This window comes from Osmerus eperlanus, chromosome 1 (genome assembly GCF_963692335.1).
Source record: "Osmerus eperlanus chromosome 1, fOsmEpe2.1, whole genome shotgun sequence".
NCBI classification, from domain to species: Eukaryota; Metazoa; Chordata; class Actinopteri; order Osmeriformes; family Osmeridae; genus Osmerus; species Osmerus eperlanus.
The window spans coordinates 20,099,951-20,127,467 of record NC_085018.1 but is presented as its reverse complement, the minus strand read 5'-3'; the positions used below and the strand labels follow the sequence as shown (position 1 = coordinate 20,127,467).

Genomic DNA, 27,517 nt, shown 5'->3' with positions numbered 1-27,517 from the left:
CAGTTGCTCTAATGGCGGCAGGAGAACCACTGTAGGATTATGGTCTCATGCAGCCAGATCTAGCAGCATGAGAGGCCTTTAATCACGCCTTCCCAACTGCCTCTAATCAGACGCCATACACTCTAGGAAAACACGAGATAGTCATTTCAAAGATTATGAACAACTCTTGGATGGCTCGGTAACAAGAATAATTATTATGCTATCAGAAATAAATAAATAAGCAATGTATGTGCTGTATGTTATCAGCAGGACATCTGCTGACCAGGCTCAGAGACAGAGGGGCGGGGGTGGGGGGGGTCATCCTGTGCTGTGTATTTTAGTGTTTGAAGCCCATTCAGAATAGTCATGCAGGCATCATTCCAGACCATTCTGCATTGCAACAATCACATGACAAGATCATTTATGCTGAATAATATTCAAAATAAGCCAAACAACACTGTTATTTTAGCACATCTCTCCCAAAAAGGGGAATACTTGTACCTTTTTGGTCAATGTGTTCAAGTTCACTAATTCAAGTTCAATTTACTGACTTAAGATGAGTAAGTCATGACTACAATACCAAATATTTATCCTGGGTAGCAACCAATCTGACAGCTCATGGTTTAGCTCTGGCAGATGTGACCACTAAAACAGATTTCCCTCCGGCATGAAAAGTGCAAGGCCATTCAAAACCATTTATCTGATGTGGGGTGGGATTCATATGATGACTGTTCAGAAGAGCACAGTTGAGGCATTTTCATAAACAACCAAGACAACGTTTTGTCGCTCTGATTAGTTGTGTCCTGCGTCCAGAGGCATTTTTGTCTGCGTCCATTGATAACACCCCATGGATATTGAAAAATTAACTGAGTGGTTCCAGACTAATGTGCATTTGCAAATTGGTCTGGCGAGGCAAGGCTACCAAATCATACACTTTGATACAAAGTCAACACATCCACACACACACACACACACACAGGTTAGAGATAGTTTGCAACTCTCTTGCTGAACAGACTGTCTGTAGTTGCTTACAGATGGTCTGGTTCAGCTCTGTGTTTGGGGTCAGCATGTGTCGGCTGAATCAGGCTTGGGTCTGATTCAAATGTCCAGTTTTCAATGCTATACACCGTGTGTTTGAAACATTTCTCTCACACACAGTCTCCAGTTTCCTCCTCTCTAAACCAAACACTTACACAGACACACCATAGGTAACCCATCAGTAGCCTGCTGTAGATCCGTCAAGGACGGAGCCTGCAGTTCCCTTGACAACCGGCTAGGCTGACAACAGATTGTAGCGCGCAAAAAAAAAGAGAAGAGTAAATACTTTAGTACATACAGCAGGTACAGGAAGGGACCCAACCCAATCCTGCTAATCAAAGTTAATCAGTTTCTTCCAGAGTTCCTTTAACTGCAGCCTTTAATGGAGGCCATTTGTTGTCTGTCTGTGAGCTCAGCAAGGAGGGCATTGGCCATCCATCACCATTCAAATGTTATTAACTACATTCACCAATTAACTTGCCCCCACAGGCTTCATTTACTCACTTAGTTTGGCATGCAGGCAGCCAGGGCTTGTTGAGAACGCACATCAGCAAACCTGACATTCAATCATCAAATACTTTTATAGCAATAAAAAGGGCACCTGCCGCAACAAATGTAGCTATAAAAAGGTACATAAAAGTCACATTGACTTTTAGCAAGTTAAAAGTTGCTTGTGCGCAGTGTAGCTAAAAATGCTTAAGCCCATGTCAGGAGTCATTGGACATCTTAAATGTAAACAGGCTGGTGTGATATGCCTCATGTGGTGTGAGGCCGTTTGATGTTCACGACTGCTCCGAGGTCCTTCGTCCTCCCCAGGCTGCCTGTATACAGTTACCCTCTAAGGGGTTGGAGTGTAGCAAACAGCCGTGCACAAACATCCTGCTCCTATCTTTTAACTGGAAGGGCTCAGGATCCAATTAGTATTGGCTCGTTTGAGACTTGTTTGTTCTAAATCATATTGTGTATGTGGCTCAAAATGCGTGCAGTGTTAATGAGATGATGCTGACTTGAAATATACATAGTGTCAGCGTGGTACAGTATGTGAGCTTGCCGCACGCTTTTGTGTTCACAGGATACGGCAAGGACACACACAAACACTTCCCACACAAGCGTCGCACACACTCTTCTGCGGTACGCTGCGATTCCATATTTCATGTATAATTAATCTAAGCCTTGTGACAGTCAGATACATTATTATAACAGATATCCCTATGGCCTCCTGAGGGTGAAATGGCTCTATCATTTTTCATTGTGCTGTTTGAGCGAACAGGTGGTCCATCTATCGATCCCATACTTCACACGTTTGAAAAAGTGACTTGTCAAAGTCCGGGGCCGCAGGCAGTACGGTCCACTGCTCTTTACATAACCATGGGGTACAGCAGCTGGGCACAGGCCCAGTACGTCTGTTAGATGTGATGTCTGTTAGAAGAATCAGAGATGTAGGCCAGGGGTCTCTAAGGCCATGCTGCATGTCAATACACGAGTCGTAGAGACTGCAAAAGATGTACCGGTGGGATAATTGTCGGACTCAGTGTCTTTGTAATGGGACCAAAGGTTTATTTGACTTTGAAACGTACTAAATTAGTCATTATCAATATACTAAATCAACATAATACTCAACGGGGATACTCCTTAGTTCTGTGTGCGTGAGCGTCAGAGATTGCTTTAAGCATAGTAGTCATTCCTCAATAATCTATGAGCAAACTACACCTCGGGCCTAAGAGTGAATAACAGTCATCTCCAGTTGAGGGATAATTAAACATATTGGAAAACAGCCTATATTTAGATGAGGCAAACAAGCCCACAACCTAAGCCTCCAAGGTCATGCAAACTTCTCTTCTATAAAAGAGGTATGTGTGTGTGTATTTGGAATTGCTCAATTTAGTCTGTGAATACATCATAGTGTAGCGTTCCATTCATCAAGCCTTTTATGTCATTTGTTAGCCTCACATACAAAATATAACCCAACCATTGATCAACTCATATAGTAAAAATGAATGATGAAGGAGGAAAATGGCCATGTCCCACACCATGACAAACATCAAATGACCCAAAGCTTTTAGTTGTCCTGTATTCATTACAAGATGGATGACACATTCGGATCAGCCTACTGTATATAATCCACTTCTGAGGTGTGCGAGAGTTTTATGTACAATGCTTCATGTGTGTGTGTGTGTGTGTGTGTGTGTGTGGGGGGGGGGGGGGGGCGGGGGAGTGTCGGAGAAATTTAGAATGTAAGGTTATATTCTGAAAATACTGGTGCTAGCATTCCTTTGTCAGTAGAGAGCCCTCTCCCCACATGACCTATAGATGACACTAGGCTTACGTAAACAAACTGACCTAGGTTGACCATTATCATACTAGAGGTGCAATAAACCTTATCTGTGTTGAGTGAATCATATGGTCAAGCCTAGGGTCAGAGAACTCTGTAAGTTTCCACGTGCACGCGCACTCTGTCTCTGGGATCGATCATATTGACAGCTGATATGCAGGGGAGGAGACTTCTCACCAATAAATGGTCTTACCTGAAGACTTGTGAACCAGACAAACTTTGTAGCACAATGGCGTGTGATGTTTTTGTCTCCTTGTGGGCCGGCCGCAAGCAATAAAGCTTTCTTAAACTTGTTCACCGACTGACTGTGCAATGCTTGATAGATTAATATTTCTGACAGGGAGACAGGGTGAGAAAGACATAGAGAGAGAGAGAGAGAGAGAGAGAGAGAGAGAAGTGCAGACAATACATTTCCATAATGGCCCTTCTTTCTATGTGTAGGTGGGCGCATTCCTGTGCACTTGCTTGCGTGGGCCCGCATGTGCCCCTCTCTGCCTCTCCCGGACTGTGAGTGGGGTCACGTGTCAGCAAGTTAGGCTAGTTTATGTGTAAATGTCTGTTCCTTCATTGGGGTGCGTGTTTTCAAGCAGATAGGCTAACCCCCTCTTCATTCCTCTGCTATTGCACTTCATTTCCTGTGTGCCAATTTCAGAAGTCAAAGGCTATATTCCCATGGACTCACTTTACGGTGTCTAAATCCCTGCCAAACTCCAGGCCAATCCTATCTGGGTGTTTCATGCTAAACACACTGCTTGAGGAAGAGGGTCGCCCACCCTTAAATGTCCTCTCAGTTGATCATTTCAATGAGACTTTGAATGAGGTCTGAAAACACCATATTTCCTTCCAACTAAATGTCAAAGCTATCCATTCTAGCCTGTCAACTAGGCCATCAACACAGTGAATACTGAAGAATGTGAGTAAGACTTCCAACTGCCACCCACCTTTTTGAGTCGCACCACCACAGAGAATCTCAGCAAAATGGCTGAACAGTATCTGCACACATGTAGGGGACAGTGTGTGTCATTCACACACACACCTACACCAGGGCTTCCAGCAGCACTTTTCAGTTATGGCGGCGCCTAAGAAACACGCGCCTGCCGCCTTAACTATGTTTTTATTTATTTATTGTGATATCCAACGGACAGAAAACCCCACCCTACCTAACAAATGTTCTGCGGGAAACCCTGTACACGTCACGTAGATATACGAGTATGAACACACAATCACACATATATGCATGCACGCTCACACACAATCAATTGGACAGGATTAAGAACAACCACACACAATATTCTGGTCCTGGACTACAGGTGGAAAATGACAGCCATATTTGGGTGTGCTCAAGCCTTCGGCGAGAGCACAACCTTTGTTCTCTCACATATATATTATTATTATTATTTATTTATTTTTTTGCCCCCCTAAAACTCAGTCAATATTTGGCCTACCTAGACAACCTAGGTGTCAAAAGTTTCGTCTTGGTAGCGATTGAGTTGCTTCTATTGGGATTTACGTTCCGTTGCATGGTTTAGGCTCAAGTTACGTTTTTGTGGCGAAAAGTGAAGCTAACAGTGGCTAATTTGCTAGCCACAGTCACTGACGTTACTAACGTCACTACGTCACTAACGTCACGAAAACACGCGTGACTACCTTTGGCAGAACATTCGTTTCGTATCTGTTAACTTGGGGAATAGCTAGTCTAACTATAGCTTTACTGCAAGGCAGCTAATTTGCTAGCCACAGTCACTGACGTTACTAACGTCACTACGTCACTAACGTCACGAAAACACGCGTGACTACCTTTGGCAGAACATTCGTTTCGCATCTGTTAAAGGATAGCTAGGCTAACTATAGCTTTACTGCAAGGCAGCTGCAGAAACGCCACAAGCAAAGAGGCCAGGGTGATAACTATTTACTCATTTTACTTTGTGATATGACACACAATTGTGATGTGTAATGTAACTACAATATAAGCTGCTATTATTAAGGAAGTACTACGATCTACTTTCGGAAACAGTAGTCTACTATTTCACTGAAGTATTAGCATCATGATATTATAGCATGTGTTGCCCGGGCAACACATACTAAAGTGGTCTATGATGTATCTGTTTTCAATCGTTAAAATACACATTCCTCACATATACATTTTCGTTGTAGGATTTATTCTGACATTAGTAAACGATTTGTTGGTGAAATTACCATTACCTGTGGTTTCAAACCAGTGTAGCTAACTGCAACGCTGTAGCTTACGCGAGACACACTACAAAAACATCTACAGTACACAGCTGTTTAGGAAGTCAAACGGCGACAGAACATGTTCGGCACTCTCCTTACTTAAATCAAAAGTCTATCTAACTACTAACCTGAACTTCATTGCCACAACGTTGTCAATCTGTTCATGAAAATAATTAATTTCAGCCTAAACCATACAACGGAACGTTAAATCCAATTCAACCAACGCAATCGCTACCAAGACGAACACAGCAGTAGTCTACTAGTACTGTACCGTAGTAGTACAATTTACCGGGGCAGCTTCTCCACACAGGGCTATATCGCATTTTGCGTTGTTACTGACAATGGTCGCTACCAGTGAGCTTTTTATGAATGAGCGATTTTCCACTAAATAAATGTCAAGCTTATTTACGTTTTGGGGGGCATATTTTCAGTTAGCAGATGGTACTGTTTGAATCGCGATTCCATCTTCTACTGCCGGGTAACGTCATAGAATAATCTTCAAAGGGGGTTCTTTATTTAAGCAATAAGGTACGAGAGGCAGTACTTTATCGCCAATAAAGTACGTGTTCAAGGGTGTTGTTAGGCAAACCCTGGAACACGTACTTTATTGGCGATAAAGTACTGCCTCGAGTACCTTATTGCTTTTATAATACGGTTGCCAGCGAAATTATAAATAGTAAATAAATAGTAAGCTGCCTTTCAGCACAAAATAGTTATAGACAACAAACATTTTGTATCGCATTTCAGTAGCCGAGAGAAAATAGTCCCTGTAAACAGTGGCTGTTGCTTTGCAACGGACAAACAGCATTGTGAACTTCACGTTTGTTAGACTAGCTAGCTAGCTAGATCTCGCAATTGACTTTGCTCATTTCATAAAAGCTGCCTTTAAATTAACAACAATGACAATGGGACACTTTCAATAAAATAATATTTATTTTAAACATTAGGTCTAAACATGTTACGGTTTGCTTATATTGATTTGGATATTTCCACTAATTGTGCATCCATGGAAAACGTTTCTCATGTCCCCTTCGTCTCTGATGACATCGCTTTCGACCACTCTTGCTCTCTCATCTTCGGCTAGCCACTCATCAAAAGTTCTTCCCCCCAAAAGATCGAAGTTAACATGAAACATGTTTGCTTACTGTTAATCTTGAAATGACAACAAAATGACAACGACAACCAAGTGACAACGAAAATTACCAATGACAACCAAAAATGTAACCGTTATTTTGAGTGCGCACTAATATGGAACGCTCCATTTTAAGGCAAATGTAAACAGGCGTACTGTAAACACCTGTACACCGTACAGTACTTTATGCTTAATAAAGCACACCCCGTGACTCACTCTCAACCAATCAGAATGCTTGATTTCAACCACCCGTATTATAATAATGAATGAATGCAATGAGTAGGCTACATGCCTGAAAATATCATGAGAAGGGAAAAACTTAAAATGACGTTTAAGTCATAGAGATTAGGTCAATTTTTACACCGGTCTGCCAAATGTATTCGTTTTGATTCAATGATGAGGCTGCCTCTTGCAGGGGAAATGAGAAGACATCTATTTCATTCTACACTTCACTCGTATTTTCAGTTGTAAATGAGCAGCATTTTTGTCTGTTTTTTTTTAAATCTATTTAATCTTTATAAATAATAACTATGCATTTTCATATAAAATATACAGAAATCAGTTGTAAAAATGTAATTCAAAAACGGACCCCTGTGCAACCGACGCAAGCAAGCACACCCTACAATTTCCCCAGAAATTGTACCCTCTCTAGTTCTACTTGATATAACAACAACCACACAATTTACTTTGTGGAAAGTAGTCTGACATACAAAGACTTTTGCAGTATTTTGTTCTTTCACATGTTTCCAAGCAACAACACTTCAATAGGCTACTTCTATCAATCACTATACTATATATAATCCCATTTTACACTGCCACCACTTTGAAATCATGGCCTTCACCAGGCATGCTAGGGCCTGCTGGACCTACAGAGAGCAGACCAACGTCAGGAGATTTCATTAACACCATTGACTCACATGAAGGTTTATGTACAGTACAAAAGCTATCTGACACTTGCAAGCTTGGAGGTGTGATCCCTTTATGTTCTGAGTGTGTTGAAGTGTGTCAATATCCCAAAGGTCCTTTGAGAACCCTTTTTCCTCTGTATTTATTTGAGTCATGGAACAAACGGGGACAAAACTTTACAAACATCAAATGATTCATGCTTGTATCTTAACCATTTGATTATGGTTGATTATGATTATGATCTTAGCCTTTTCTGTCTCTAACTACCTATATATAGGGTTTCTGTAGGTTTCACTAAGTCAAAATTAAAACCTTTTAAGACATTCTAAGACCATAAAGAAAGAAAGAAATTTAAGACTTACACGAAGCATTACCAAAAAAATATTCAAATCAAATACATTCTGAAAAAAACCTTATATTTCAATGAATTCAGTCATTTAAAAAACATGAATTTAATTTACAGATAAAGCAATCACATTAGTAACCTTCCACACACGACGTGCCAAATGCCCAAAACCTTCCCCCCAAAATGAAAATAAGCTAAAACAAACTTTCCCTCAAATAGAGAGAGAGAAAAGTGAGTGTGTGTAGCTTGTGTTTCTCCGCTCTGGCGTGTGACTCCAGCGCTTTCACACCCAGAGTCCCTAATTGAATATTTCTTGGGAAAGGTTTGCAGCGAGCTTCGTACCTGGAGCTGGGTACCGCTACCTGGAGCTGGCTACCAATCACAGCGGAAATCGCTGGTAGGTATGTATTGCATTTATCGGCAGGTATTGCATTTATCACAGGATTTGTAGTTTTATCACCGCATACGTACCAACACCCAACACCAATATCCCCCAGAAATAACTACAACACCGAACCCACGTTCTGAGGACCAGCGTTCTGCTGGTTTTGTTTGTAGCAAAGACTCTAGAGCTCCGCTTTGTAGGCTACGACGAATACTTTTTTGCTACTTTGAAATAACTTTCTGTGGCCAGCGTTTATGGAAATGAACGAGGTTAAAACCTTTTTTAGACCTGACTAAATGAAATTTAAGACCTCGGATGAAAATATGGCCGTTTTTAAGACGTTTTAAGGCAGGAGTGGGAAACATTTTTTCTGCCAAGGGCCATTTGGATATTTATAAAATCATTCGGGGGCCGTACAGAATTATCAACTTAAAAATGTGCTTGCTATATTTGGTCCAACATTTAATTAACTCACCCCTAATGTGATGGCTGGAACTGCTTCTCTTTGGTGAGGTTTGTGATGTTAGCTGGCACGGATGCAGCCTGCTTTGACAAGGGGTGCATCGAACATTTCTTGGGGGGTGTCATGATTACGGAAAAGGATCGTATTATTTTTTATATTGCTACCATTTTTGAGACTGCTTATCGATCTGAGTGTTAATCAGGCACGGAGCCATACGTTGTAAACATTCGGTGCTTAGCCCAAACCAACAACGTATTCTGGGTTTGATTTGCTAGAAAGGAATTCCACACTGAATGCGAGCGCGCAGAGGGCGCGAGCGATTTTTTTTGGTACATTGGTACGCAACGCTGCGCGCGCCTCCACGGTCCTCTTCCACATAGTATATATAGTATACTAATATAGTATAGTAATATAGTATAATAGTGCTGCTGCCAACGAATAATGCACCTAATTGGTTCCTGCAGTGCAATGGCTGGCCGGACCAAATGATTTCGCGGGCCGGACGTTCCCCACCCCTGTTTTAAGGCCTTAAATTTTAAATTCAGAATTTTAGACGTTTTAAGACTTTTTAAGACCCCGCGGAAACCCTGTATCTTTCATCCAAGTTAATAGCACTAGCTGCCATCTTCAAGACAGTGTTTCCCCTACCATTGTTTTGACCTCTATTAACCTCCTGCCACCCTAAACGTATGACAACATTATATAATTAGGCTATATACTTCAAAAACAAATAAGGACGCACGAGATAAAGCTGTTTTCATACAGCCAATTCGCTTCTTGTTTGTCGCCTCAAAAGTTCGATTACTTTGCGACTAAAGTTCATTCTGGAAATAGCATTTACTTTCTTGCTGCATATACTGTGCTAGCTGTGTTATGCTAGCTAGTTTCGTTTTGACTGACAACATACTGACGTTGCTCGTCCACGAAGGCCATAATAAACGCCTAGAATAGGGTTCGCTTCTCTTGCTAGGCTATCTGTTCGTGCTGCCAGGTATCTCACACTGCCTTGCGGAGTCACGTGACTTCCATTGAAAATCAATGGGAGCCAGAATTTGTGTCTAACCCCCCCCCCCCCTTCTTTGGGGAAACAATCAGATTAAATAAAACACTATTAATAAATCCATCCGCAAACTCTACTGGAGCAACTGTAACCTATATCATTTAGGGCCCTTTGGTTGCCAAGCAGATAAGAGAACAAATAGTGCTGATAATTACACAGGCACTCATGTCTCTATAGTAACAGGGCTCAGCAACAGACACAGGAGAAACAGCAGGGAAGTATCATGTCATGTCTCCTTTAGTGCTAGGTTTGTTCCATAGTATTGTACTAAACCGTGTTCACTATTCGTGTTTAACTAACATTCGTTATTTCTATAAATCACTATACAATACATTTGTTCTAATGTACTAAAAGTGTTTTACAGCCTCCTCACTCCACGACCCTCCTTCCTCGCTCTTGTGCTCCAATATTGTGTGTACAGAGTGCACTTACCTCCACTGGGAACCTCCTGCCACTGATGCTGTGTTCAGAGCCCTCAGAGCCGTTGTTCTGGCCCCAGTGGAACTCCACCTTCTCTGCCTTAAACCTCCCAGGCAGGCCCGCTCCCCTCACAAAGTAGTCATCCTTCAGCATGATGGCCACTGGAGAGACAGAAGGTAAATAGGAGCATCATATCAGATGAGAAAGCACAAGAAAGATACTTAAAAAAAAAGAAGGATAGCTTAATTTGTCGGAAATGGTTTTTTTCAATCCCGTCTCTGAGTAGGCCTGGTTCTATTTGGATGACTGTTGGATCCCTGCCTGCGAATCCAAGACAGTTCACTTTCACGTCATCCTAAATGACTTCTTTCATTGCTTCCATATTGAAGCTGAACGCACTCGAGTGAAGCACATTTACAGCAGTGCTTTCTGGGCTCTCATATTTGGCCTTTCAGGTCCCATACAACATCCATATTCAAATATCTCTGCTCAGGGGACTCCATAAGACTATGTTCCTGAAGTCAAACTCTGTAGCTATAAAACCTCTTCTGAGTTTCAGAGCTTTACAAAAACTACAGTGACAAATTAAGCTTTGGAGAAACTTAAGCTTTCAATTAACCCCCACAACCTCCAATAAATGCACACTGTCAAGGAGATATCTGTGTCCGATTAAAGCTGGGGTTGCATTCTGCAGCTAACTCTGGCATAATGCTATGTAAAACAGTTTAATTACCAGATCATAAATGGTTCATGACATCAAACTCTTTTAGCATGGCACATTACAACACTTTAGAGAAGCGAACATGACTTTGCATTTGCTTTGTACGTTCTGGCTTGCTCTCTGGAGGACCAGTGTTTGGAAAATGAAAAGAGTACAAGTTTGCCATGATAGGTGTGAACAACGTGGTACACAGTTTGCCTGTTTGCTGTAGTATCTTTTTAGTTGCAGTCCTTGAGAGTTTAGCCCGTGATGGCCATGTCTTGGTCGGGGCCTTGTCTGGATCTATGCTTGTTCTTTATGTGTAGTCAGATCCAGAAGCCATCATCATCTTTCCAGCTGACATCATTAGCCAGATTAGACCCCTAGCTCTGGCAGATGATCCTGCCATGTTACTGCAGGATTTAGTCAGCCTCTCGAGATGAGATAGAGAGGCCTCTTTTAATCACGACACAAAGCGAGTGAGGGGGATGAGCGTGAGCACAAACAAACACAGGATGTCAGTAAACACAGAGAACAGGACAAACACGCAGAGATGTGTACACGAGACACTGAGGCAGAAAGGGAGAGTCGGAGAGGACAAAAGAGAGGAGAAAGATGAAAGAGAGAGGGAGAGAGAGGGAGAGAGAGAGGTAGGTAGGTAGGTAGGTAGGTAGGGAGGGAGGGAGGGAGGGAGGAAAAGAGGGAGGGAAAGAGGGAGGGAAAGAGGAAGGGAAAGAGACAGTAAGATATGGAGAGATGGGAAATGATTTGAATGTTTAGAGGGGATGAGTAGAGCTTCGCAAGGAAAAACGAGAGATGATCTACATGCAGTTGAAACAGCCAGCAATGGTTAAGATAAAGAGGCTCATCACACTGGGAAAGGCATGAGATCCAGCAGCTCGACAGGCTCTTCCAATCACACTAGAAAACAGACCCAAAGTGAAAACCGATCCTTCAACATGGTTATAAAAGCTCTGCTGGTGTTGTTGATGTGCAGCTGTAATCCCCTATAGCACCTGGCAGGCAGGCAAGCATGTAATCAAGCATCCATACAGACAGACAAACCGACAGGTAGGCAGATAACCAAGCCCACACACAGTCTGACATGAAGGCAGCCAGACAGACAGTCAGTTAGACAGGCAGCCAGACAGGCGGGCAGGCTGGCAGACAGAAACAGGCAGGCAGGCAGGCCTGCTGGTCCTGGGAGTTTCATTAAAGATGTTTCCCTGTGTTCGAGCGCTTCAACAGCAGAGCAGGAATTAGACACTAAGCCAAAAAGACCTTGAATCACAGCCTGTGAAAAAAGGGGAGCCTGTGTGAAAGTAAATCCTTGATCAATGCAAATGTCTCAGGGGCCTACAAGTCCTCCAGCATTTGCTTAGATGGTTGTTAGAATTTTGCCTGGGAAATGTTGAGTTGAGAACTACTGGATGGTCGCCAATCAACTGTGCTTGAAGCAAGTCAAGGGCCAAGGGAAAGCTGTTAAATCGATCAGGATGAACTTTCTCTTAACTACAAATGGTAGTGGTATTAAACTTATAGCAGACCATCAACATCTCTGTTCCTGTATGTCCTATTTTCCACACCATTCTTTGCACGTGTCAAATTGGGGCAGACAGAAAAACCTGCAGTAATTGAGACTTCTCTTTATTAAGAAAGGGTAAATAAAGGATAAACATGAACACACTGTGTGCTTTAAAAAGTCTGTTGAGTTTGTCAAAATAATCGGACAGTGACTCCGCATTCAATATTAGAATAAAGCTCTAACCAAATTTCAAATGTACCCTACCTTAACATGGCTCTGTCTAACAGCAGTACGGCTCACCTGTCTTCCCAGTGTTCTTCATGGAGGTCCTGTTGGAGGACTCTTCAGAGAAACCATCCAGTGTCAGTTCCTGGCACTCCTGTGACACCTGGGCCTCCCGATCCACAATGTCCACAGGTGACTGGTAAGTCTCCCCACACTCTGGGTAGGTTAAGGCCCAGCGCCCTGGCCCATGGTTCCCTGGACAGAGAGAGAGAGACAAGGGTTCAACATCAACATCATGTGCTCTACAGAACTAAGCTGAGCATGACCGTGCTGGGCTCACTGCACCTCGCTCCTCTCCACAAACACAGGAGTAGTTAGGCTGCAGCCTGGGAGAGCCTCCTGATCTGTCAGTCCCTTGACGGACTGGGGAGGGTGAGACAGAAAGGGTTTCACACCAATAATTTCTGTGCAGCGAGAGCCAAGCAGCAACTTCCTCCAACATCCCTGATCCACTGTCTGCTCTTTTAATCCTCTATCCCCACAGCGGAAGTTCTACAAAAGAATAATCCACAGTCAACAGGGGTCTTCTTGATCTGTTCTGGGCTACAATGGGCCAATGGAACAACAAAAGGCTGCAGGATCAGAGGAATGGGAAGCCTGCATGCTTTCTAACATTTCTAGGTTAAAGCTAAAAAATACGATCCCATTCCTTACAGATACGGGGCAACACTTTCACGTTATTTTTTAGTTTTTTTTAAACAATGTGAGAATGTCTTATTTGCAACTCCCCCCCCCCCCCCCCCCCAGACGAAGGTTGGCTTGGTGTCATGCTGTGTGCAAAAACGTAAGAAACCTTGAGGATGAGACAGCTGTTCAAATGAGCATTCCTCAAAAGATGACATGAATCTGAATGAATCTAGTAGATTTGTAAAGATCTTTTTTTTATTTGTCCAGAACTTTCCGAGCACACACTGTAGCTGCGGCTGTTTTAATGTGGGCCTGCATGCATTGACATATTCAAAGGAGTACACACTCACACTCACACACACACAGTGCAAAATCCAAAGTCATCTGTAAAATGAATTTGTTAGCCTGCTGTTTCCCATGCTAAAGAGGTAAGACTCCCAAGCACAGCTCAGATTTGTCCATTGTGCTAAATTAGGATGAATTGTCTAACCCCTGCTCCACACAACTCGTGGAAGCTTATTGATTGGTGAGGTCTGGGTTCCATAGAAAAGCAGCACTATGGATCTTGGCTGCGTTTCTCACTAATGACTGCATCAGCAAGCCGGAGTGAAGTCATCCGTCATCACTTTAGCGTAACCAATATGTCTGGACCAGTGTCACTCTAATATCTCACACCCACAGGCACACACAAACAGTTGTAATGCCTGAATGTGCTGCTTGTCTGTCAGAGGTCCCAGAGCCAGCATGCAGAGAGGCCGTATGACTAGAGAACAGAGTACACAGACACTGTGAACCATCTTAACTGATGTTAATGGTTCTAATCTAAGCTTGCTCATTGTCCTCCCAGCTCACTTCAGCTTCATTCGGTGGAACCACAAATGATCCTGCTTCTGATAATCGCATTGTTTTCTGTATGGTCCATGTTGAAAGTCTACAGACCATGGCTGATATAAGCACACTCCTGTACAGATAGATCTGTAACAAAAAGCAAGACTGCACTCTCTCAGGAAAACTGTTTATTAAAGACTTCAAATTGGAACAGCTTTTTTGGAGCTGTAGCCTCAAATTCACCTTTCTGGAAAGCAATCCCTGATGAAAAAGGAGCTCATCGTGCATGAATATCTCAACTAAATGTTAGTGCCTGCAGGCCAGACTCTGCCCCCCCCCCCCCATACACATACCCCCACCCCCTCTTCCACAGCAGCACCAAAACACAGACATCCAAAATGACTTCAGCTGGAACGTCTCAACTGCTAGGACAGATCAAACATGTTCAACGCAACTGACTTGCTCGGTTATAAAACATTATGTTATCAGACTGTAATTATTTCAGCATTTGTATCTATAATTATGAACTGCACTAAGGTTTACAATTCAACCATCAAGCCAGAGTTTACCTCCAGTTCACCTAGCCGCAGTCCAACCACAGAAAACCCTGCCACAAGACATACTGTGTGCGTGATCAACAGTGACAAGCTGCCAAACTGCTGTTAGTTAGCATACCAACAGGCTGTTCCATGGGCAGTGCCAACACAGGTCAGTTCTACTCAGGAGGGCTACACTGTCCTGGGCCGTGAGCCGTGAGCTTACAGACTGATCAGAGATCAGCCGGACCCATGGCTGCCCCACAAAGAAAATACTGTTATACACATGCCACTGGACAAGTAAACACTAACACACACACTAGAGACATGCCCAGTAGGGTTGAGAGGAATGTTATGGAAGGTTAAAGATAGCATTAGGATGGGTCACACATTCCTAGATCATGGATCAATTCTAAAACAAACCCTTACTCTTGCTAACACCAAGAAGGAGCCAGCTAAGGACTGATAGGTTAAATACATCTGGATCTGGGTCATCTGGATATGAAACGCTGAAAAACATTGACATTGGAGGAGGCGTCATACTGTACTATGTGTTATGTCAATATTGCCCTCTAAGACAGAAGGCTTTGTTTGCTAGGAGATCTTCCCCTACAGCATTCCCTGCAAAGATGTCGGATGAAAGGATAATGGCTGTATGGCAACCGTGTATGTGCATGAGTGTTGGGCCCCATATAGAGATATTCTACAACGCCCCAGTAAGCATGAGCTCTCTACTGAAGCAGTCCAAATGACAGCTCTTAAAAGACCTCATCCCAGTTACATGGAGAAGCTCCATACAGACTTATCACATGTTTACCAAGAAGTTAATCAGTGGAAGAGAAGCATCTTCACTGCTAGTTAGTAGCTTTCCACATAGCAAATGGAGTAATACGCCATATACTGAAATCACTCAAGTACAAATTTCATGCACATCACTTTCGTCCAAAAGCAGCTGACAGCACTGTAATCTTGTGGTAATTTTCCATTCAGGAATAGATTACATTCCATTTACTAGCGGCAAGATAATTTTGGCCTTTATAGTAACAGAGAAAGGGAGGAGCACAGCTAGAATCAGATAAGTGAGGGTTGCGGAGCAGTCCATTAATCTGTCTACATGCCATCCATCAGCCTGTAATTTTAGTGGCTATGCTTGCCGGTGTCCCAGGGGTGAAGGAACACTTCTGCATCAGGTGAGATTGTGATGCTTGAAACAGGCCAAATTGATTTATACTGTGTAATTAATCGTCATGGTTTGGTTTGCACAGCTTCAATCAAGTTAGCATGTCTTCCCTGCATGGCAACAGACCAGTAAGTATAGGAACCACACAGAGTTAGTCTGAAAACCACCTGTTCAATCATCAATACAAGTTATCTCAGAACTGTTTCCAACTGCCATTTTTGAGAATGTACTGCTTGCGTCTCCCAGGTTAAGTGTAATTGTATTGCATGATTAGTCCCTGATATCTCTCTTGTCTGTGAGAGTGCTTGGACACTTTAGAAAGCTTTCATTCTACTTTGGTTGGTCCTTTGATAATTACTCAACACAATAGTTCTATTGTTAATGTAGTATGATAGAATGATTAGACAAAAAAGCTAAACACCAACACACCATCACACACCACACCAACACACACAAATTAAACAGAGGAATTAAGCAAAGCATCTCTTACAACCTCTTTATGTACCATTCCTCTCCACCGCTCAGATATGAAAGCTGTAAGTGAAGTCCCACTCAGTTAAAGTGTTGCCAATAACTGTAACTAAAAGGTCTGCCAATGTTAACTGTGTCAGGTCCACAGGTCGTGCGCAGGACTTGACCTGGCTCTTCCAGGAACCTAATTCCAGGAGATTCATTTATTCTCACCCGAGCAAGTGAGACGATTTCACAAGTCTGACTTCTCCCTCCCTGGACTCCGTCTGATAGCCCAGGCTACATTATGGAGTGAGAAGATAATGTTCCTGTCATAGCTCAGGTCTTCCACCATGAGGTAATTCATTATGGCAGGAACTCTTCTCACCTCATCCTTTCTTCTTGCTATGTTCTTTGAAGCTTTACCTCTACTCTAAGAATATATTTGAAATCATTTAAGCACATTATGCAGGTGAATGGGAGATAGTATATGCCTCAAGTGCTTCTTCAATTTTTCATGCCCTTAAAGTGCTACACATGGAAGAGTTTCATCCCAGAAGAAAAAGACTGACGCCAACATCAAAATTACAGTAAATCTTTATTGTGACATTATTTGGCTGTGTGATATCACTTTGGCTACGCTTACACCTCTGGGCATAGGTGGCCCAGCTAGTTTGATAAGTAACCCTCTCTGAGGCCTGGACACTGGCATTGGCTCAGCAAGCTAAGTCTGAATAAAAAAAGACCTCGTGAAGGCGATGTAGTTACAAGTAAGGTTGCCTGTTGGAGTACATGCCATCAGGGAGCTGTACCAGCAGTGTGGGGAATTTCTTGAAAAAGATAGAGTAGCATACAGCAACAGTTGACCTTATTCTGTGACACAAAATCTAGGGAGAAAACCCCCCAAAGTGCTCTTTATACTGTAGATACATTCACAAAACAATGGCTAAACAAAGCCATAGTGAAACCAAACACAAATGAATTCCTTAAGTTATAACAAATTGCAATAAAGGCATTCAGTTAATAAGCAAAAGCAGTAACTGTTCACATTCCTCTTAGATGTAAGAAAATGGAATCACTCAGCGCCCCAACTGGGTTTTTCACAAGCTGTCACAGCGAAGGCCTCCCAGACAGTAAGACACACTTAGAAGGATGAGAGCTTCACAGGTACTGAAGGCTTCAGTGTTACAAATTCTGGAGACAAAATCTGGGATCTGTAGCACAAGATGTCATGTGAAAATTTACATAAATAATTTAAGGAACGTTGATTAAATTCTCAGACCCTATAGTATCATGAGCGGAAGAGATTGACCACACACCATTGCATCTGACCTGCATCCACCCCTAGAAAGCTCTCCGCAGGTCACACTGTGTCAGGGCCACAGGCTCCTACTGGCTCTCCCATGCTGACGCGTTGAACCTTGCCAAACACTAAACGGTGGACTAAAGCGCCAACAGCCACACGGCATATTTCAGGAGTAGGAGTCAGTGTAGCATGCAGGGAGCCTGTCCCATAGCCTCCGCTGGCCCACACACAGCTGCTCGCTCCCTCTGCGACACAGCAGCGCTGAACCAGGGGAAGGGCTAAATGGTGTGGATAATTCAACTTGAGATGGCGATTGGATGAGGTGAGCCCGCAGGCTGTCCATGTGAGGCTCAGGTCCTCAGAGGGCGACATGACACCACAAATCTCCCATCCTACATGCTCAATTACACACTGCACGCACCATGCACTCTACACAAAACAAACACACACGTGAACACCACACAGACACACACCACTTAAGGAAGTACAGGCACAGAGATGCCAACAAACACATATAGAATAGCTTGAGCTTCGACACTAGACAAGCCTCTTATAATGACCCTCATTTTCTCAAATGAGGACAATAATAGAGCTAGGAGTTAATAAATAAAAAATAGGCTCATCAAACTGTGGTCCAACCACCATCTGTATCCTGGAGCGTGGTCCAGCAGGTCTGCAGAGTCATTCTAATCTAGCTGTACATTTATGCTGACCCCTATTATTACCATACTGAATGGAGATGTAAACAGACCATTACCAAGTCTCAGCTCTCATTGAAAGCAGAGGATAATAATCACTATCCACATGATGGCCAGCCTCAATAACTTAAAGGCTGCACAGCAATTTACAGCTAGACCAAATTACGTTTTGACTAGACATTTGTCTAGTGTATCCTAACAGGCAGTTGAAACCCAGACCCATCAACATTATTGCCCATAGATACATGACGCAGACGGCGAGACACAAAATGATACACCCAGGCTTTCCTATGGTTCATCGATAAAGGATATTTTTTAAAGCAGAAATGGCTCAGTGTGATCCGGGATGTTCCGGTTGTTTCAACAAGCTGCCTTAACTGATGTGTCACCTCTTTCGGTGTTCGTCTTTGGCTTAAGTAAAACAGGCACATGTTTGTCTCCATCCAGCACCTTTCTCGCAGACACCATCCCATTAACCTTGGAGATAAATAACCTTGCCTTGGCCACTGCTGCCGTGGCGACACTGACAGAATGGCGATTGCCTTGTCATTTCCGTTTTGTCCCCTGGGGAGGGGTTGTGGGAGGAAGGGGGAGGGGGGTGGGGGGTGCATGCTCCCTGGAAAGCCTCCCATATTTGGCACACCAGCCATGCATATCCCCTTCCGATAAGTCCACACGCACAACCACCAGAGACAACAAGCAAACAAGCCCTGCTGACGTGAGCTGAGATGACAGCCAAGCTTGGTTTGCAAACACAGACGCAAACTGTTTGGCAACAGTGACAGGTACAAGGTACGCAAGCCAGCCGACTCACTGTTGTAGTCCTGGATTGATGGATGACCAGTTCTGACTACATAGGACTAGTACAGTATGTCTTATTGATTGTGCACATAACATGTCTACTACATCACAGTTCAGTGACCGCGACCCAGACACTGATATTGTGCGGTATATCTGGCAAAGCAGGCCAGCCATTTTGACATGTCCATGTTAGACAGCTGATTAGAGCTTGGCTGCAGTGTCTCTGATGGTAGACGGTGCTCTTTAGATCCTGCTGGGAGCTGGGGTAGCAGTCTCTATGACTCAGGCTACACATTCTCAGCTTGGGCTGTCTGTTTCCATGGCGTCAGTTATCACACACAGGCTTTTGTCATCGTTCCCTCTTCCCATCTACCTCTTCTTCCAGCACCTTCCCCTCTCTCGCTCACTTTCTCAACCATTTCTCCCCACTCCTCTCTTTTCGTCCCTGTGACGTGCAGATCTGCAGCCAGGAGGGGAGAGGTGCTCAACACCGCTCGGTCTACTGTGAAAACAGCAGAGAAAGCTGTTTCACAAGCCACTAAGTCAGGCATCAGCCACAAGCAGTTTGATATGACTGTGTGTTTCTAACACAAGAAATAGGTCTAAAGCATCCTCATTAGGTCCTTGGCACCAAACATGTAGCCTTATCCATGCGCCCCTAAATCCCAACCTAATGTGTCAACCACTGTGAAGTGCAGGTGAGTCAGACATGAATCTAGCTTTAATGTTAAAAAGTTTCAGCATGCCCCCACATTGCATCTGAGGTTAATGAAGCGAGGTGAAAAACTGGATGTTTATCATAAAGGATCACCTTCCTCCTTGCAGTAATGAAAGCCTTCTGTGTGTGATCTCCTATTCTGAGAGCCCTGCACCTTCAAAGGAGTGCCTACTGGTGAGTCTCTGTTATTGGCCAGCTAAGATGAGAAAAGTAAACCACAGTTGATCCAAAAAGGTACAAACCATAATACACAACCTGAGTAAGCGTCAAAGACAAGTGAAAGAATATTTGATGGATAATGGAGAATTACTATAGCCCCAGAATCATGAAATGAAAAGGCAATAAGGAACACTCCTTTTATGCTTCTTGAGCTTTTGCTCAGTCTTGACGGGGAGCCAATCATTGGCCGTCAAACCAGTGTTCTCTGCTGAAGTAAACAGGATGTTGATATTCATGACTTGTCATCAGGGGGACAGAGAAACCCACAGTACCCTGGGTAGTTTTGAGAAAGTCTTAAGATTGAAGCATAAGATGAAGGACTTGGACCTTGTCATTATGACAGAGCTTAGAAAAACGACAAGGTCATTCTTAAAGAGATGCTTTGGAGTCTTCACCATCCTGATGTGGTAGAATGGTCAAATGCCCTTTAGTCCAGAAGACAACAACAGTACCAATGCAGTCTCTAGAATTTATGAAAACATCTATATTTCATTTACATAGGTTATGTGTACTGTACTGTAGGCTGTATGAATGTCAATAAAACATCTTTCTTTTCTATCTTCTATTTTTCTCTGGGGTGATAGTGTAACAGCCGAAAGATTCTTTAAATATTTGGTACATGTACAACCTTCGCGTGTGAGCCTTTGGTATCTCCACTCTAAGGGTCATGTCTCAGGGAATCGTCTGAGTCATACTCAGGCCCACAGTAAAGTGTTCAGAAATTAGGTACATTATTTAGCAGTTCTCACTTAACCAGAATCATGGGGGTGATGTACTGTCGCACGGTGTCGTGTGGTGGGCTGAAGGGTACTTGAATCTTTCTCTAGGCCGTAGCCTCATTCTTTGTCTTACTAACTCAATGCCAAACCAACTAATTAGGAACTTGCTCAAATAAGAAGAAAATCTGCTTGAAGTTAAGGCACTTCAAGGGACTGTGGTTACGGTACCATTCTCTTCAGTCATTCCCAATTCAAATATTCATCTTTAAAATGCATGAGGAAAATGGGATTTGGCTCTAAAGCTCAAAATAAATCTCTTAAGCTGAGGAGGAAAATGTGGTTTCTGTCATTGTTGTTGTTTTGGGCTTTCTGGACGCACAATATTTACACATTAAATAAGACAGCAGATAATACAACTGGGACACCAAATTGGGTCTTATCCACAGAAAGTGAAAAATGTATCTCATAATCAAGTGTTTTTATCCCATTTTTCATTTTCCACAAAATAGGATCATGCTTACCACCAGCTTGGTGAGTGCAGACACTGCTCACTTTTCTTTTATTTGGAAGAATGTTTGGATGTGAATGTTCCCTTACAAATTGCAATTCCAGATTTTACAGGTAAATGGTTGCTGAATTTACATAATGTGTGTGTGTGTGTGTTTGTTTTTCAGGTTGTCATATCTAAGCTCCAAACCCAGCTCTGGAGACACTTTTAGATCACCTACAATTTAGTCTCATGCCTCTCCTCCCATTGTAGGAAATACACTATAAAAGAAAATCTACAAGACCAGAGATGTTCTTAAAAATGGCTAAAGCAAGTTCAGGAAAGGGGTTTAGCAATCTCCCCGTTTTATAAGAGAGCTTTACTTCTCATTTGGTAAGCCTTTTATGACACCTATCAAAGAGATGCCTATTAAAATGATGCCCAAAGTGCAGAGTAAAATGTTATCATTTTAACATCCTTCCACTGCTTATAAATTATCATTACCTGTTTTAAAAAGGACCACATAAATTGTATGAGAGAAGATAGAGGAGATCTAATTTTAGCAGCTGATCAAATCAAACATGGTTGACATTTCATCTTTCTTCTGTCATAGACACTATACATATATCCAGACAGCTTGGTGGTCAGGAGAGGCACCACCTGGACTAGGTGTGAGCTCTGGCTGTGAGGGGAGACTGCATCGACAGAGCGTCCGAGGAGAGAAACCTTTATGTCTCAATGGGTTAAGCCCACCGTCCGCTATCACACATGAAGCTTTTGAGACCATGGTTCTTCTAGAAGTAAGTTCCACTTTTCCATGGTCTTAGACATCCGCTGACCCATACTGCGTAACCTTATTAAGTAGTTACACAACATGTTGGATACTTTACATTTCGGCATCAACCGATGCACGTAGACACAAGGTTAGTTATTCTCCCCCTCCAATTCATATTAAGAGACAGACTTTTTGAGCTCTGCCCATTTCCTGAGCTGGACCACAGAATGGCACTCGACAAAGACATTAATCAGCCTCATTAGACTGGGCTGGTGGAGAGAGACCTGTGTAGTCTGAACTCTTCCAGCACTGAACTACTGACCCCCTATGGTTTTACAATGGTCACCAGGGCAAGGGAGTCACTAGGGAGTCAGGTGCTGAGAGGTTAGAGAATCGGGTTAGTACCCTAGTAATCAGAAGGTTGCTGGTTCGATTCCCGGCCATGCAAAAATGACGTTGTGTCCTTGGGCAAGGCACTTCACCCTACTTGCCTCGGGGGAATGTCCCTGTACTTACTGTAAGTCTCTCTGGATAAGAGCGTCTGCTAAATGTAAATGTAAATGTAAGCTGCAACACCAAACCCCCAGTCTGGCTGCTGCTGTAATATGGCCTTGTGACAAACACCCAGCTACACCCACCAGTCCATGGGAACACCATAGATTTCCAAGCTTTAAATTGCTGCAATATGGCTGCATTAGAGGCTTTGGTGTTGATCAAGCTATACGTTCAGAAGCTTTAGGCCATTAAAACAACATCAAGCAAACATAACTGAGATCTTTTTTTTCTGGCTCCCAGAGGCCCACTACTAGCTATGTACTGTGGAGTAGCTTTAAATTGACATGGCTGACTCATCCTGGGTTGAGAACCAGAATCAAGACATTTCTCTCTTCATAGTGTCTCTCGCATAACATTCCTTTGACCAATTTGTCATATTTGTTGCATCCTATCCGGACTTGCACTGTCCTCTACATATTGAGCAATACAAATCTCTAGAAGTATGTTCCTTGTGGTTCAAACAGTAGCCCCTAGTTAGTCTCTACATAAGATTACGCAACTAAAGGGGGTTTGTTCATTCATGTTACCATAGAGACAGGCCCAGGGTGATGTGTCTGACTGATAAAGAAAGAGACCTTGTGATTCCCTACAAGACAGCCTTCTCGGGGACCAGTCCAGCACCATCATGCGTTTGTGTCAAATCCTATTTACAAATTGTTAACAGCAAACAATCCTATATCTTATTTAGAGCAGTCATGTGTGTTTATGTCAATATAAGACAAATAAGCCTGGAAAAGTTGATATGGTTAAGTTATCCTATTTCAAAACTTTAAAATATAATGTTCCCATGGGCAGGCATGAGATTATATAACCAAAAAAATAGATAATCTTGATCAATTGAAGCTTACCGTCTTTGCTAAATGACTCTCTTTCCTGTCTAAACTGGACTGTTTCTACATTGGAGTTAATGTCAGTTGAGACTTTTACGTAACTAAGGACGTCTTGAAGTCCTTATCAGCTTCACTCAGACATTCCTCACCATGCAATGAATTGCCTCTAACCGCACCTTGCTTTCCAGACCAAGTCTACAGGACAGGGTGGAGGAAAGACAAGCAAACGCTCTTATTTATATACAATGTTCACCAGGAAATGTTTCAATGGAAAAAGGGTACTGAGAATAGACCGGTATAGAAAGCAGGCCACTGTTTCCTGGTCTGGTACCTACCATGTAAGAATGAACACTGTTTTCTGCCTGGTATACAGTAAAAGTGCCACGGCACAGCATGGGGACATAATCACTCCACACATTGTCTAACTCATTGAAAATAGGAGCTGCATTTAACAAATGTCAATTAACAGGGAAGTAAAAAAAACACACTTTGCCTCTCAGCATTACAGCCCGATTATATTTTTCCATGGTAAATAACCATAAAGGAAATAAATAGTGAAGGAGCTACTGTGCTATGCAGACTCACCTTGTCTATTTTGCAGCTTGATCATATGTACTGGTATAGAATCAAACATCTGAACAATACAACCATTTTGTACTATGTCTTATTTGGTTGTAGGCAGGAGAACAGGCAGTGTAGTCCTCTGCAGCGGACATCTGATAAAGAGTGGCGCCATGGCAGTCGCAAAGGCTGAGCTCAATCTTTAATCAGGGGTCATTGTGTTCCTCAGCCTCAAACACACAAAGCAGGTAGAGGAAGTGCTAAATCAAACAGCCATTGGAGTCTAATTGACCACCAGAATAAGCTCCAGCCAAAATATTGTTTTCCCTTGGCGCTATCTGCTTCCATCTCGTGGACTTTCATAGAAACCGTGGCTTCCTGTTCGAGGGTGTTGGCCGCAGAACACGTCCAACATCCCCAAGTCTGCAAAAATAATCTCCGGGTCCTTGTGTGAAGAGAAAGGAGGCCAGAAATACATTCTGTCCTATGAGGAAAGAGAATGAAACAGTTTCCCGCTCTTTCAAACCTGGAGGCTGGCCAACCGAGGAGAGCCTTGGAATTCAGCTTCTTGTTAATGCCACCTCTTAGCTAGCAGATCATTAGAAAGCTCAGGACAGGTCACTCATATCCAAGAGACAGATAGGTCAGGGCAACTCCATACCAACAGAGCCAGCAGGTCAGACCCAGCTCATTGAAGTCAGGACCTTAGTAGCAACATCTAAGGCTCATTGTTCACTGACAGTAGCAGGTCACAGCTGTCTTGGAGGAGAGTGATGGCCACTCGTCACTGTCTGAGCACCTGACCGTGTCCTTTAAAACAGTAAAGTTTAAATTTAATCGGGAGGGGAGATTTTTGGGTGGCAACACATTGCACCAGGGTTACATTAACTGCCATGCAACTTACATAGTTCTGTTCATTTTTGAAGTGATACTAAAAGACTTAGTAGGTATAGTAGGACATCTGCTTTAACATTCCCCTTAGTCGAGTTCAGTAAATAGTTTTTTTCTTTCTAACAGTGATCTCAAACATGCTTCTCATTGAATATAATACAGCATACTCCAAATTTGACAGCTGAATAGATGGATAAATGAACAAATTAATTAAAGTACGCATATTTTAGGTGAGATAAGAAACTGCAGAGGGATGTGCCTCAACTCTTTCCATGTCTTTCTGTCTGAGAGGCGACGCCCTATGAGAGCTGATGGAATGAGGTCAGGCTTCAAGCACACCCTAATGGGGCTCGAGGGTGTCTGGCCATGTGTAGATCACTGCAATGTGTCCATTGTTGTAGGAACTATATTCATATGAAGGTGCAGACCTTACTGACAGTCCATTGCATACTTACGTTAGACCAAAGCCTTGGTGAGGGTCACCAATAGTTCACACTAGCTACATAGACTGAGTATACCAGCTGTCAAACAACAGCCATTTAGAATGTGATGAGAACAGCGAGTACAGTACTGTAAAACAAAAACAATTATCTATATCCACTTGCTGGATTGACAATGATGAAATCTCAATTTTAAGATCTGAAAGAAATCGTCTCTGAGACACAGAAACGAAGATATCTCTTTATCTGGGATACTTAAATCGTTAAATGACAAAGCAAAAGAATGAATGCAGACAAGATAGATTTCCATTAAGATTAGAGAAGCATAGTACAAACAAAAGCCTGGCTTGAAACTAATCATGTATGGAACAGACAACGTGGTGAAATTGGAGAAAAGATTTAGCCAGCGATGAAGAAAGTGTTTAGTCCATCTCTTCATTAACGGAGTGACTAAGTTCAATTGAGTTCTGGATTTTAATAAGTATTATCAATCTGCAGATTGGGAGAGACAACCAGACCTCTGACAATAAATGCCAACACAAAACCGGACTTAGGTCTCAATCATGTCTCTCCCAGCTCTGCAGGCCAGAAGACCATCTTTTGTAGGGCACAAGAAAGTAAACACAAAGTGACAGTCAGGCAGTAATGGTGTTACAACAGTCACAGAGAAAGAGTTTCACAGCTCCCAGCCCATGGCCACTCTCAGGGCTGAGAGAGATTATAGTTGGAGCTCTCCCTGTAGTAATCACAAAGGACGTTTACCCAGTACTTACTCCTGACCCTGGACATCTATTCAGCCTGACAAATAGACACAATCAACTGTTATCAAATGCACACGAAAACATACTAACCAGTATCCAATAAATAGTTCTATTGATTAGTGAATAACATAAGCACAAAGGAAATCAAATGTCTTCCACTCCATGCAGGCATGAGGCATAGTTCTCCATGTATAGAAGTGGAAGTGAAAGTAGTGGCTTGGAGACATAAATCCAGATATGTTCAGCAAAGTAGGGAGCTGTATATTAACCATCTGTATCAACTAACTGGTGTACTGCCCCCAGGTAAGCCATGCAGTAAAAAGGAAAAGCCTTAGGGGACACATTACCTTCACAGGGGACTTTAACCCATAAACCAATGAGTCTAATACAAATGTCTCTTGTTACTTTGGCCTCCTCTGGACTATGCAATGTGTGCACTGTTCATGCATAATACATCCACAGCAGTCTTTGTTGCTCTGACACAGGCTTTGAATCCACACAGACAAGGCAAACAGCAGTGATCTGACTCGGATTCTCTCCCACACTTTCAGGCAGCCAGTCCATCCCTGCCAGCTCCACCACTTGAACGAATACTGTGTCCGATCCTCAGAACATGCTAACCAGTCCCTAACACCCTGATTCCAGATGAAGGCCCTTGTGATGAGGAGAGTGACTCAAATCAGATAATCAACCAGCAAGCCTAAATCACACATTCCATTATCACTTCACCAGCATTGTGTGTGTGTGTGTGTGTTCATGTGCATAGAATGTGAAAAGAAGAAAAGATCAGAGAGGTGTACCTGCCCGTGACTCACCATATCCCTCTCCCCTTCTACATTTCTTGTCTCTCTCCCTCACCTTGTCTATTTTGCAGCTTGTTCATATTTCTCTCTCTCAGCCATTATCTCTCTGTGAACCTCTCTCTGCACACTTCATTTATGCATGTTTCGCTGTTAGATTTCCCATCTCCCGGACTCCCCTCTCCAGCTCCTGTTGAGCTGTGATTTGTGCAGTGCCAGGCTGAATATTAACATTCAGAAGCTGCCAGTCACCCAGACAGGGGAGATGTGAGCAGCGATGCATGCCTGCCCCCGCGCCCCATGCCCAGGGAACTCAGCAGGTACAGAAAGGGTGCCACGGGTCACAGTAGACACACACTCCCACACAAACACATGGATGTGCCAGGCCAGGCGTCTGGAAACAGGCAGCAGTCTCTCTGGGGGTGAGGCTGGTGGCGGGTGAGAGAGGCATGTCTGCAATATCAGGGCCAGGGGTCACACTGTAGGAGACCTGTGACCCCACCATCCACAGTCAGAGCAGTCAGAGCTGACT

The 27,517-nt window shown here is 43.1% G+C and overlaps 1 protein-coding gene across 1 annotated transcript in view; it reads right to left on the bottom strand.

The window, feature by feature from the left end:
* Positions 1-27,517, bottom strand: part of ca16b (carbonic anhydrase XVI b) — a 70,827-nt gene that overhangs the window by 23,433 nt on the left and 19,877 nt on the right. The window contains exons 3-4 of the mRNA XM_062468692.1: positions 12,819-12,998; positions 10,306-10,454 (exon numbers count right to left, since the gene is read on the bottom strand). Coding sequence (XP_062324676.1) covers positions 10,306-10,454; positions 12,819-12,998 — 329 coding nt within the window. The remainder of the gene's footprint in view (positions 1-10,305; positions 10,455-12,818; positions 12,999-27,517) is intronic.